We start from the raw sequence: 13,412 nt of genomic DNA, 5'->3' as shown, positions 1-13,412 counted from the left end.
AGGGAGATAAGTGCTACCCAGAAGTGTCTGACTCAGGTTTCAAGAGTAAAGAACAAAAAACAGCATAAAACAAAACTCTCTAACCTTGAGAAGATAAAGTCAGATAGAAGAAGGTTAAGAAACGTACAGTATAGGAGGTGCAAAGCAGAGGGGAAATAATAGTCCATCAAGCTAGAATAAAGCAGAAAGGAAAACAAAATACAAAGAGGTTATTAGTTAGTACAGCCACAGCATACATAGTACTTCCAATATTTACTAAAACCAACAATGATGGCAATGCATTTTGAAATTACAGTTAAACCTAAAAATAAGACTGCATACTTTAAACCAGGGCTTTCCAATCCTGTCCTGGGGACCCCACAACTAGTCAGGTTTTCAGGATATCCACAATGAATATGCATGAAAAAAAATGTGCATACCATGGAGGTCTGTGGGACCCCCAGGACAGGTTTGGGAAGCCCTGGTTTAGGCTCTGGTGTTCAGGAGACAGGAATGTCTAGCCTTTCAAATGATGAACCAATAAGATATTTTGTTTTCTTTAATCAAACTAGCAAGCTATCTTTTCATATAAATGTCTCTGGAACTGTCTGTTCTATAAACAAATGTAGAATCAGATTCCCAGTGACATATGGATATTGCTGTTGATGCAAGAGAGACTGGAGAGTTTCACTGAAATCTTCATCTGAATTTTGATGAAAAGGAAATACTTAGTTAGTGCAAGATCTGGGCTAAGAACCCATTTCAAACCGTGACAATGTGCACATATCAGCTGTGAGCAGGGGAGTCATGTCAACCTCGTTTTTTCCCCACTGTAGATTTCAGATTTTCCAGTATATGAAAGCTGTCTCTACACAGGCAACAGAAGCGCAAATAAAGGTTTGCACTGTGGCCTTTTGCTTGCAGAGAAGATATGAGGAGACACAAACAGGCTAAAGAATGTCAGACTGTATGGTATGCCTTTATCAACTTACAGCTTCTTTTCTAAATTTCATCTACCTTCCATTTCTTTTCCTAATTAACCAAAACAGATCTATAGAAAATAGATGAACCGAGATAGTGTAGATGATAATAGCAGAAAAAGACCAACAGTCTATCCAGTTATTTTGGAACCCATTGCTAAAAATATATCCCAGTTGCCAGACAAATTTAACAAATAGAAATAGACTAAACAATGACACTCTCCCAACTATATTTTAATGAGCTAGGCCTAGCCTGCTAGATCAGTGGCAGTGCTGTGCTCTACCTTGCATGACTCCTGGGTCAGTTCTTTGGCTCCCAAGGCTACACCTAGTGGCCTAATTTAGGGCTACTAGTTGCAGATCTCTAGAAGAAGCTCTGGTGTGCGTGGCCAAGCAAAGGGCCATCACTGCAGTGATTAGGCTGAATGGGGGCAGAGGGAGAGAAAACAGTGGGAGCAGTGAGAGGAGAGGATCATCTTGCTGGTGGCTGAAGAGGATCAGTTAGTATTACTTTGGGAAATTTTAAAACAAAGTTTGGGGGAAGAGGTAAACTTCTGGGGTATATTCTTTAGTGTGTGTTTAGTTTAGAAAAAAAAAAAAAAAGCAAGCCAGAAAATAGATAAAAGCTTAGAGTTTGCATGTTTGTTATAAAAAGCTAGCCAAAGGTAGGAAAAAGCTTAGTTTGTGTGTGTTGGTCTTTCCCTCCCTTCCACCCCTAGCTCATCCTTTGATTTATAGGCAGGAGCACTTTTACATTAAAAATCAATCATCCTTTTAACTAGAAGACAGGATGGCTAAATCTAGAATTTAATTATCCCATTGCAGGCCATTACCAGATTAATAGTGAATATACCAATCAATTTAAAAGACTCTTATTTACACATTCTTACTCCCTTAACCTAAACTTAGCTAAGAACTCAACAACATTAAGTTGAAGGCAGCAATCCAGCAAGGGGGAGGGGCTTCCAGTCTTCTGCATCGAATGTCACATGTATGTCTTTTTGCCCACCAATAAGGGGTTAAATGTATGCACCTGGTGCAAAGAACTCCTGGCTCTCAGAGAACGAGTCTGATCTATGGAGGCTAAAACGGCAGACCTGGAAGAGCTGAGGCAGACAGATTTATAGATCTGTCTGCCTCAGTCAAGACCCAAATACAGTCTGGCAGCCCTGCTGCTGCCTTGAATCAGGAAAGTCTACTGATCAGAGAGCATCAACCTAGTGTAGCAGGAAGAGATTCTATAGCAAGGACCTGCTCTCCAGGTGATGCATTGTCCTCTCACCCTGTGGATGTCTCCCTGAGGGTTAACAGCTCAGGAGGGAAGGGTTAGGTCAAATGTCATAACTGGCAATTCAATTATTAGGAATGTACATAGCTGGGTAGCTGGTGGGCACGAGGATCACCTGGTAATATGCCTGCCTGGTTCGAAGGTGGCAGACCTCGTGTGTCATCTAGATAAAATTTCAGACGGTGCTGGGGAGGAGCAGGCTGTCATGGTACATGTGGACACTAACGACATAGGAAAATGTGGGAGGGAGGTTCTGGAAGCCAATTTTAGGCTCTTAGAAAGCTGAAATTCACAACTTCCAGGGTAGCATTCTTTGAAATGCTTCCTGTTCCGCACACAACTCCCCCAGAGGCAGATCTCCGAAGTCTCAATGCGAGGATGAGATGATGGTTCAACGAAGAGGAATTCAGTTTTATAAGTAACTGGGGAACCTTTTGGGGAAGGGGAAGTCTTTTCTGAAGGGAGGGGCTCCACCTTAACTAGGTGCTGGTGCTAATCTTTAAAAAGGAGATAGAGTAGCTTTTAAACTAGAACAAAGGGGAAAGCAGACAGTTGATCAGTAGCGCATGATCCCGAGGTAGGTATTTTTGAGGGAGACTAATGAAGCAGGAGAGTTAGGTCATCCCAACAGAGAAGTTCCAATAAAAACAAAAGTAGTCTATGTGCCTATAAGTAAAGAATCACCTGAGCTAAAAGATTCCAAAATTATTCCTGTCTACTGAAAAGCAGGTTGTTAATACAAACAAAAAATACACTTTATAATGTCTATATGCCAATGCCAGAAGTCTAAGAACTAAGATGGAAGAGTTAGAGTGTATAGCAGTGAATGATGAGATAGACTTAACTGGCATCTCAGAGACATAGTGGAAGGAGGATAACCAATGGGATAAGTGCCATACCAGGGTACAAATTGTATCGCAATGACAGGGAGGAGCAACTTGGTGTAGGGTGGCGCTTTATGTCTGGGATGGCACAGAGTCCAACAGGATAAGGATCCTGCAATAAACTAAATGCACAATAGACTCTTTATGGGTAGAAATCCCATGTGTTTCGGAGAACAGTATAGTGATAGGAGTATACTACCATCTACCTGGCCAAAATGATAAGATGGATGATGAAATGCTAAGAGAAGTTAGGGAAGCTAACCAAATGGGAGATTTTAATTACCTTAATATTGACTGGGTAAATGCAACATTAGGACATGCTAGAGAGGTAAGTTCCTGGATGGAATAAATGACAGCTTTATGGAACAATTGGTTCAGGAATTGACAAAAGGGAGTTATTTTAGATCTAATTCTTAGTGGAGTGCAGGATTTGGTGGGAGAGGTAACAGTGGTGGGGCCGCTTGGCAACAGTAATATATCATGATCAAAATTGAATTAATGATTGTAAGGGGGACAATAAGTAAATCCATGGCTCTAGCACTAAACTTTCAAAAGGGAAACTTTGATAAAATGAGAAAAATAGTTAGAAAAAACTGAAAGATGCAGCTGCAACAGTTAAGTGTATAAACAGGTATGAACATGGTTAAAAAAAAAAAAAATCTTAGAAGCACAGTCCAGATGTATTCTACGCATTAAGAAAGGTGGAAGGCAGCCCAAACAATTGCTGTGTGGTTACAAGGTGAGGTAAAAGAGGCTATTTTAACCAAAAGATCTTCTTCCAAAAATTAGAAGAGCCATCTGAAGAAAATAGGAAAAAGCATAAGCATTGGCAAGTTAAACGTAAAACATTAATAAAACAAGCTAAAAGAGAAGTTGGCCCTAGAAGCAAAAACTCATAATAAAAACTTTAAAAAATATATCTGAAGCAGGAAGCCTGAGAGGAAGTCAGTTGTACCGTTAGATGATCGAGGGGTTAAAAGGGCCCTTAGGGAAGATAAGTCCATCACGGAAAGACTATATGATGTTTACTGAGTAGGATGTTGGGGAGATACCTATTCCAGAGACAGTTTTCAAGGGTGACGATTCAGATGAACTGACCCAAATCAAGGTGAAACTGGAAGATATAGTATGCCAGATTGACAAAGTGAAGAGTAGCAAATCTCCTGGAATGGATGGTATACACACCAGCATTCTGAAAGAACTACAAAATGAAAATTCAGACTTATTAAAAATAATTTGTAACCTATCATTGGTAAAATCATCCATTGTATCTGAAGAGTGGAAGGTGGCCAATGTAACCCAGATATATAAAATGGGCTCCAGAGGTGATCAGGGAAACTACAGACTGCTGACCCTGACCTTCAGTGCCAGGAAAAATCGTGGAAACTATAATAAAGAATAAAATCACAGAACATATAGATAGACATGGTTTAATGGGACAGAGCCAGCATGGATTTACCCAAGGGAAGTCTTACCTCACAATTCTGCTACTTTTTTTTTTGAAGGGGTGAATAAGCATGTGGATAAAGGTGAACTGGTAGATATAGTGTATTTGGATTTTCAGAAGGTGTATTTGGATTTTCAGAAGGCATTTGACAAAGTCCCTCATGAGGGGCTTCTAAGAAAACTAAAAAGTCTTTTGTGGATTACAAACTGGTTAAAGACATTAAACAGAGAGTAAAGTTTAAATGGTTTGTTTTCACAGTGGAAAAAGGTAAACAGTGGAATGCCCCAGTTATCTGTACTTGGACCTGTGCTTTTTAATATATTTATAAATGATCTTGAAAGAGGTACAATAAACAAGGTGATCCAGTTTTCAGATGACACAAAATTATCACAAGCAGATTGTGATAAATTGCAAAAGGACATTGTGAGACTGGAAGATTGGACGTCCATATGGCAGATGAAATTTAATGTGGACAAGTGCATGGTGATATATATAGGGAAAAATAACCCATGCTGCAACTACACAATGTTAGATTCCATTTTAGGAGTTACCACCCAGGAAAAAGATCTGGGCATCATAGTTAATATTACATTGAAATCATCAGCTCAGTGTGCTGTGGCATCAAAAAAGCAAACAATGTTAGGAATTATTAGGTGGGGAACGGTAAATAAAACGGAGGTCATAATGCCTCTAAATGCTCAATGGTTAGACCGCACCTTGAATACTGCATGCAATTCTGGTCACCGCATCTCAAAAAAGATAAAGTTGCACTGGAGAAAGTACAGAGAAGGGCAACCAACATGATAAAGGGAATGGAACGGCTCCCCCTATGAGGAGAGCCTGAAGAGGTTACGGCTGTTCAGCTTGGAGAAGAGACAACTGACGGGGGGATATGATAGAGGTCTACTAAATCATGAAAGGACTTGAATGGGTAAATGTGAAGTTATTATATACTCTTTTGGATAATACAAGGACTGGGGGGCACTCCATGAAGTTAGAAAGTAGCACATTTAAAACAAATCTGAGATAATTCTTCCATTCAATGCACAATTAAGCTCTGGAATTCGTTGCCAGAGGATGTGGTTAAGGCAGCTAGTGCAGTTGGGTTTAAAAAAGGGTTGGATAAGTTCCTGGAGAAGTCCATAAAATGCTATTAATCAATAGGGAATAGCCACTGCTTGTTGCAGGCATTAGTAGCATGTGATTTATTTAATGTTTGGGTACTTGCGACTTGGATTGGCCACTGTTGGAGACAGGATACTGGGCTTGATGGACCCTTGGTCTGACCCAGTATGGTATATCTTACGTTGGGGAAAAATCCCCAAACAGTTGCAAATGAAGGCTCATTGCATCAGATCCCGAGCTGGAAGCATAAAGAAAAAGGAAACTGGAGGGCCAATAAAACCCCAAACAAAAATGTGATGAGCTATTTGTGTTTAAGAATTCCAGCCTTAATGAAAACACAGACAAGTTAATAAAAGAATGGTTTCCTTAAGGCTACATAGCTAAAACCTTATAAATATTTAAAAGCCAATCAATACATTGTTAAAACATTGCAGCTTCTTCAGATATAACATGAGAAATGACCCAATAAAATAATTGTATCCATTTAAAACAGATTTTCATCTGCTTCACAAATTATCTGGTATGCATGTCCGAAAGTTAGACAAGAAAACAGGTTAAAGTGAATCAAATACATTCACAGAAAAAGAATAAAGTACGTGTGTTACTCAAAAACATTTAACTCATCTACAATTGCTCTTGGATGGAAGTATTTTGCATGCATTCCCATATAGGATTCATGTGACACATTACATTTCCTCAAATAAGCCTCTCAGACTGGGAGTTCTCAAGCTCTGAATGCCAACAGCCAGGCAATCACCATCTGCCAGCAGTTTGCTCCATCTGGCAGTTCCCTTTCTATGACAACTTGATGCAAAGTGAACTAAATGTGCCTCTCCTAAAGAGGCTGAGGGCAAGGTGGATGAATTCATGTAATTCACACTTATGGGGATTAGCAAACTAGTGTGCTCACAAGAATATTACATTCACAAACAACGAGGCGTAAAGATAGTAACATGATAGTAACACGACAGTGGATACAGATCAAATGGCCCATCCAGTTTGCCCAAATGAGATTCTTCCTCTGGGCAGATGAGTATAGACATTCCCATATGGAAACCAACACTAGCTCCACCTCAACGCCATGTCTTCCACCAGACCTCTCAAATACTCCCTTTCCCATTATCACTATTCACCATATCTGTTTCAAGTGTGGACAAAATCCACCACAGTGCTGGCCTCCACCATTACCACTGGTAGGACATTTCAGGCCTTGTCTTCCTCTGATTCTGATAGGACCAGTACTTAATCCAATACCTGGGCCCCATGATACTTCACGCATATCCAGCATAGCTCTCTGCTTCAACGGCAGGGGAGAAGAAAAACTGATACTTCACGCATATTCAGCATAGCTCTCTGCTTCAACGGCAGGGGAGAAGAAAAAAACTGATACTTCACGCATATCCAGCATAGCTCTCTGCTTCAACAGCAGGGGAGAAGAAAAAAGGATTCGCACTCACAAAGCGGGGAGTAGCTGGCTTGTTACGGCGGTTACTACCCCAAACCAAATAAGCCTGATACTTCACTTTCAATGCATATCCTGCTTCAACGGCAGGGGAGAAGAAAAACTGATACTTCACGCATATCCAGCATGGCTCTCTGCTTCAACGGCAGGGGAGATGAAAAACTGATACTACAAGCATATCCAGCATAGCTCCCTGCTTCAACGGCAGGGGAGAAGAAAAACAACCAAGGAGGGCTGAATGGCACGGTCTGGGTAAAGCAGATGGGCATGGGTGTAGCTTGCTTATTGCGGCGGTTACTTCCCCTACTTCCCCTACTACCCATAACTAATCAAGCTTGATATTTCACTTGGTTGCAGCTCCATCACTGCTCTCTACATTAATGGTGGGGGTGGAAGGGAAATAGAACCAAAGAGCTAAGAGAAACAGATAAGTATGAGAAAAAAATGTGAAGCTTGCTGGGCAGACTGGATGGGCCGTTTGGTCTTCTTCTGCCGTCATTTCTATGTTTCTATGTTTCTATGTAACTAAATGACAGCAGAAAAAGACCCAAGTAGTCCATCCAGTCTGCCCAGCAAGCTTTTTTTATTCTGTTAAGTGTAGTAATTGCTAGAGATGTGAATCGTGTGCCAGATCGTCTTAACTATCAGATTCGGCTGGGGGGGGGGGGGGAGGGAAATCTGATCGTTAAGATATGTGAATTGGAATAGTTTCCGATTCCAATTCACATCGCTAATTTTTTTTTTTAGGGAGGCCCGCACCGCTAAAAAAAAAAACCAACCCACCCGACCCTTTAAATTGACCCCACCCTCCCGACCCCCCCCCCAAACCTTTTAAAATTACCTGGTGGTCCAGGGGGGCCTCGGGGAGAGATTTCCCGTTCCCAGGCATCAGCTGTTCTAAAAAAAAAATGGCGCCGATGCCCCTTTGCCCTTATCATGTGACAGGGTATCCATGCCATTGGCCGGCCCCTGTCACATGGTAGGAGCACTGGATGGCCGGCGCCGGCCATCCAGTGCTCCTATATATGTATATAATATATATAATATATATAATATATGTATGGAATTTTGAACAGCTTTATTAACTATTGAGAAAGCTGAGACATTTTATAATATTTGAGAACACTTTATGCTAACTGCGCCACAAACAGATCATCAAAAAATGTACATAGACTCATGGTTGTACACTTCGTGTTAATAGTCAATAATTCTAATGGGTGCTGAGCTCCTTGATTGACTGTATGGAGTTCTAATGGGTGCTGAGCTCCTTGATTGACTGTATGGAGTTGTAACTTGCTTTTATATCTTCTACTGACTTATTTTAGTGGTTACTGTACACTTGTTCACTGAATGAATGTGTACATTGTGAGAGAAAAGGTTTTTGTGGGAGGATATGGATGAGAGTTAAAAATTATTGGTATTTTAAAGTTCTACTCATTTGCTTATATCTTAATATATTTACACCAAAACGAATTATAAAGTTAGAAATGTAAAATTTGCAGAAATAAATCACAGGTTAAATAATCAACTTCACAAATGAATTATAGCCTCTCTCTTTAGGTCCAGCTCCCATGGGTGAAACAACCTCATTTTTTCTTCCTCCATCTGATGATGGAAGGCTAAACATTTCAATACCCATTTTATTTACCAGCAAGTGTTGCCCAGAAGTTATCAGAGTTTTTTTCCTCCAAGACGGATTGGAACCCTGTCAGCTCTGGACAAGAAACTGAATATCAAAGAGCTGCATCACAGCACGCAGTTATCAAACTACTCAGTGGTTCACACTTTCATGGGGGAAATGTTACAATTTTCAAAAGCAAGTAACCTTTAGGGGAGAAAGATTGCTGCATCCATAATTCTTGCTTTGTATGATTTTGCTATGTATGTATTATGGCTGTTTGACAAAATAAAAAGTTAACAAAAAAAATAAGTAGTATTATTAAAGCCTCCCTGCTACCTTGCAGGAAAACCTTACCAATGAACTACTCCTACGAACTCATGCTTGTTTCTACAACCATTGAAAACTTTTGCAATGTATACTGTCCCCCTAGTTTACTTGCTAACAATCTATCTTCACTTATAGAATCTATAACCACACTACCCATTGACCTATCTAAAAAAAAAATAGCTGGGGATTTTAACTTTAATCAAAATCTTCTTCCAATTGCTGTTTCCTCTTTACTTAATATCATGTCCAGTTTAGGCTGGGAACAACTCCTAGACACATAACCCTGCTCGTTTACATTTTTCTGCAATAACCCATCAAGTCCCTTGGTCTTACCACTTCCTAATATATATGAGTGGTGAGCTCTAGAGCAACCTGAACAGCTCTGTTAGCCCTAAAAAAAAAAAAAAATTAGAAAAGAAAACAAATCGATCCTGAAACTTTTGCAAGTGATTTACTCCTAAATCTCCCCACGGTTCTTAGTAATGATATTGACCAATCCATAAATATATGGAATTATTCAATAATTAAATCCTTAGACTTGGTAGCTCCAAAAAAAACTATGCACTATTAGGTCCAAACCCAACTCTGCCTAATTCTCACCAAACCTACGAAGAATGAAAACCACTTTAAGATGTCTTTAACGTTGTTGGCTCAAGAACCCAATCTTGGAAAATAAAACTGCTTATATCATTCATTCAAAAAAATACAAAAAAAAAAGAAATTGACCTTGCAAAAAAATCCTATTATGCAAGCAAAATAAAACTGGCCAACGATAGCCCAAAAACTATTTAACACTGTAAAATCTTTATCACCACAAAAAACCACCTCTCAAAATACCATTTCAAATGATCTATGTAATAAAATTGCCCATCATTTCCAGGAGAAACTTATCAAAATCTCCTCGGAATTCACACACTTGCCAATTCCAAAAATAAATCTGCCCCCACTCTCGTGCTCTTCGTCCACCTTTTCTAAAATTGACGCTTCTACAATCTCATGTTAGCTCACTAATCTAAAAGTATCAAATTCACCCTACAATCCTTGTCCAGGTCAACTTTTAAAGGACTGCTGAGTTTTCATGTCTCCAGCCATAGCGCAATTAGTTAATTTTTCTCTTAATAATGGAACATTTCCAGATATCTTCAAATAAACTTCTATTACACCTATACCAAGAAAAACATATCTGACACATAACCCAGTGAATCTTCGCCCTATAGCCTCACTGCCAACTTTGGCTAAAATAATTGAATCTATTGTTCTTCATCAATTAACTGAATACATTACAGATAATAATACCCTACACCCAAAGCAACATGGTTTCAGGAAAGGGCATAGCACAAAAACTCTGCTCCTCTCAGCATTTGACACAATTATCTGTGGTTTTGATGCCAATATTGATTACATCATCATTCTTCTTGATCTTACTGCAGCTTTTGACACCTTAAACCATGAAGTATTTATCTCCAGTTTACAGTTTATAGGGCTTCAAGACACTGTCCTTTAGTGGTTCAATTCTTTCATGTCCAACCGTCCTCAACAAATTAACCTAGACTCTCATCATTCTGACTAGTATGCCACTACCTACTGGAATTCCTCAAGGCTCTTCCTTACCCGCAATCTTATTCAACATCTATCTTCTACCACTATGTATATCGTCCGCATAAATTTCAAGATCTATGCGGACGATATACAGCTATTTATTCCATATACCTCCTCTTTTTCCTTAATTACACTCTACTTAGACACTATAAAAACCTGGCTATCCCACAATAGATTGAAGTTTAATTCAGTTTTTGCAGAGTTGATCATGCAGTCCTCCTTTGCATCTTATTTTTGATAAGCACACAATTCCAACAGTAACTCATGCCTGGAATCTAGGCATTATTGTTAACTCTAAACTATCCATGACAGAGAACATATCCAAACTTATAAAAATGTCATTTTACAAATTTACTCTTCTGAAAAGATTAAAACTGTTTCTCTTTCCAGTAGATTTCAGAACTGTGCTTCAGGCTCTCATCTTATCAAGTCTAGATTACTGCAACTCTCTACATATTGGTCTTCCAGAATCAACAATCTGCCCACTGCAACTCATACAAAATTCTGCAGCTCGCCTCCTGACAGACACCAAAATGAAAGAACATATTTCTCCCATTCTCCTTGGTCTCCACTGGTTACCAATTAAACAACACATTCAATACAAAGTTCTTATACTAATTTTCAATTTAATTCATAATCTATCCTCCATCTGGTTATATACTTCTCTATGCCTCTACCAGCCCTGACGTCACTTAAGATCAATTGACAAAAACCTTCTTGCAGTCCCAATGGTCAAAACTGCCAGATTTAAAATGACTAGGAAACGGGCTTTTTCAGTAGCTGTTCCTCTGCTTTGGAATTCAATTCAGACTCCACTTAGACTCAAAACTAACCAGAAAGAATTTAAGAAAAAACTAAAAACCTATCTATGCTCTATTGCTTTTGAGACCGACAACCCAGATTAATGCCTTATAATTTTCTGTGATAATCATTCTGTTTGCCTATTTTAGTTAATTCAAATATTAGTTTATTTTTTTTAAACACTTTTACTTGAATGTATTTTTATTTTTCTAGTTTACCATGTTGTAGTCCTAATATTATTGCTTTGCTTTCATGTATCACTAAAATATGAATGTTTTTATCCTGTAAACCGTCTAAGTTCACTACATTGTGTATAAGCGCTATACAAAAGCTTTTAAATAAAACAAACATCAAAACATGCTTACTCCGAGTCACAGTTACAAAGGCCAGAGTGCACCCAAGACATCAGATACTTAACCCTAATTAGCCTTGAAGTGAAACTAATCTAACACACAAAACATTCCATAGGAGGTACATAATTTCTTTATTCAGTTTTAGTTTCGTAAATGACTGGCAGCCTTGGATATCTCTACGCACATACACAGCAATGCCACACGTATGCATCAGAGCGGCATGAGCAGACATGCTGGACATTTGTGCCAATGCAGCTGTAGCCTACATCACACTACACTCCTGCTGAACCTAAGGGCCAGCCAACACTTTTCTAGCAGCTTTATGAGCCAGAGATTGATCTCTTTCCAACCAGGGGTACATATTTTGCATTTTTATGGAGAAGTCATTCCTTACTTTGTGTAACGCGGCCCTGTCGGATGGAGGGATCATTTCTGTTGTGAGAACTTGAGGAGGATCGATGCCTTTTGTCAATTTCTGATTAATGAAATGGAAAGCGAGGGCAAACTGCTCCTTGGAAAGCTTCCCACAGTCTTTCGTGTCACAAAGCGCCCTGTATATATAAAAAAAAAAAAAATGTACAGTAAGTCAAAGCAGTCTCTGAATAAATTACTGTAAAAGGAAGAGAAATAAACTTCTGTAATACATTTTTTGATTGCATTACATTTTGTTGCAACATATGTCTAAGTACTACAAGCCTGGCAAGAACAGAGATCTTTAAAAGGAAAAGAGCCAGCTAGCAAAACTTGGCATGTATCAAAATTACATCCCTGCCTGACCTGCTTTTACATACACAAGGCAGATTAGAGAACCAGCTTTCCAGGAGCTGCTCCTTCATTGGATCCTTGAGATTATTTCATTGCAAATGAGTGCTAAGAAGCAGAATACTTTTTAAAAATCATTTCAACATAATCAAAATATCTGTTACAGTGAAATCCAAAGGCAGTGATATTATACAGTCTTAGAAATCCTGAAAACTAAAAATCACTCAGATTCACTGGGGCAATTTTTAAAATCCCCACGGGCCTGCCAATTTTCAAAGGGAAACTCCTTGAGGAGTTCAGGGGATGGCCAGTGCCATGGGCATGGATTTTGCATCTTGTGCATTGTTATCAGCCTCACCTCTCGCCACCTCCTCTTTACTACACAAATAAAAGTATCAGTGCTGAAAAACAGTGCAAATACTTTCACTCACCAGGCAGGGAGCAGGTCAGCATTTTTCAACCACCAATTTTACCTAGTAATAACTTAATTATCTAGGTAAATTTCTTTAAAATTTATCCTCACTAATCTTACCATCATTTTGGCTAAATGTATAAGGATATCGTTTTCTCTTCCCACCTTCTGCCTAGCCACATAAAGTAGTCTATACTACCTATGAGACAACAGTGAGCACAACCACCAGAAACTGAATAAAAGTTCAAAGGAACAATTACTAGCTTGATAAAGCTTTTTAGAGAACAAAGGAATTATAAGATGTATTCTTTAGAAAAAAAAAAAAAAGAGGGGAAAACAAGCAAGAATAAAAATGGTCAAATATCTGGCAGA

At 39.0% G+C, this 13,412-nt stretch overlaps 1 protein-coding gene across 3 annotated transcripts in view; it reads right to left on the bottom strand.

Annotated features, from left to right (window-relative positions):
- The window catches only part of EPS15 (epidermal growth factor receptor pathway substrate 15), a 211,933-nt gene that overhangs the window by 130,227 nt on the left and 68,294 nt on the right, over positions 1-13,412 (bottom strand). For all 3 annotated transcript variants that reach the window (XM_029617440.1, XM_029617441.1, XM_029617442.1), the window contains exon 11: positions 12,261-12,417. In XM_029617440.1, the coding sequence (XP_029473300.1) occupies positions 12,261-12,417 (157 nt within the window). The remainder of the gene's footprint in view (positions 1-12,260; positions 12,418-13,412) is intronic.

The sequence above is a fragment of the Rhinatrema bivittatum genome, chromosome 10, assembly GCF_901001135.1.
Source record: "Rhinatrema bivittatum chromosome 10, aRhiBiv1.1, whole genome shotgun sequence".
NCBI lineage: Eukaryota > Metazoa > Chordata > Amphibia > Gymnophiona > Rhinatrematidae > Rhinatrema > Rhinatrema bivittatum.
This window is presented reverse-complemented; position numbering and strand designations above follow the sequence as displayed.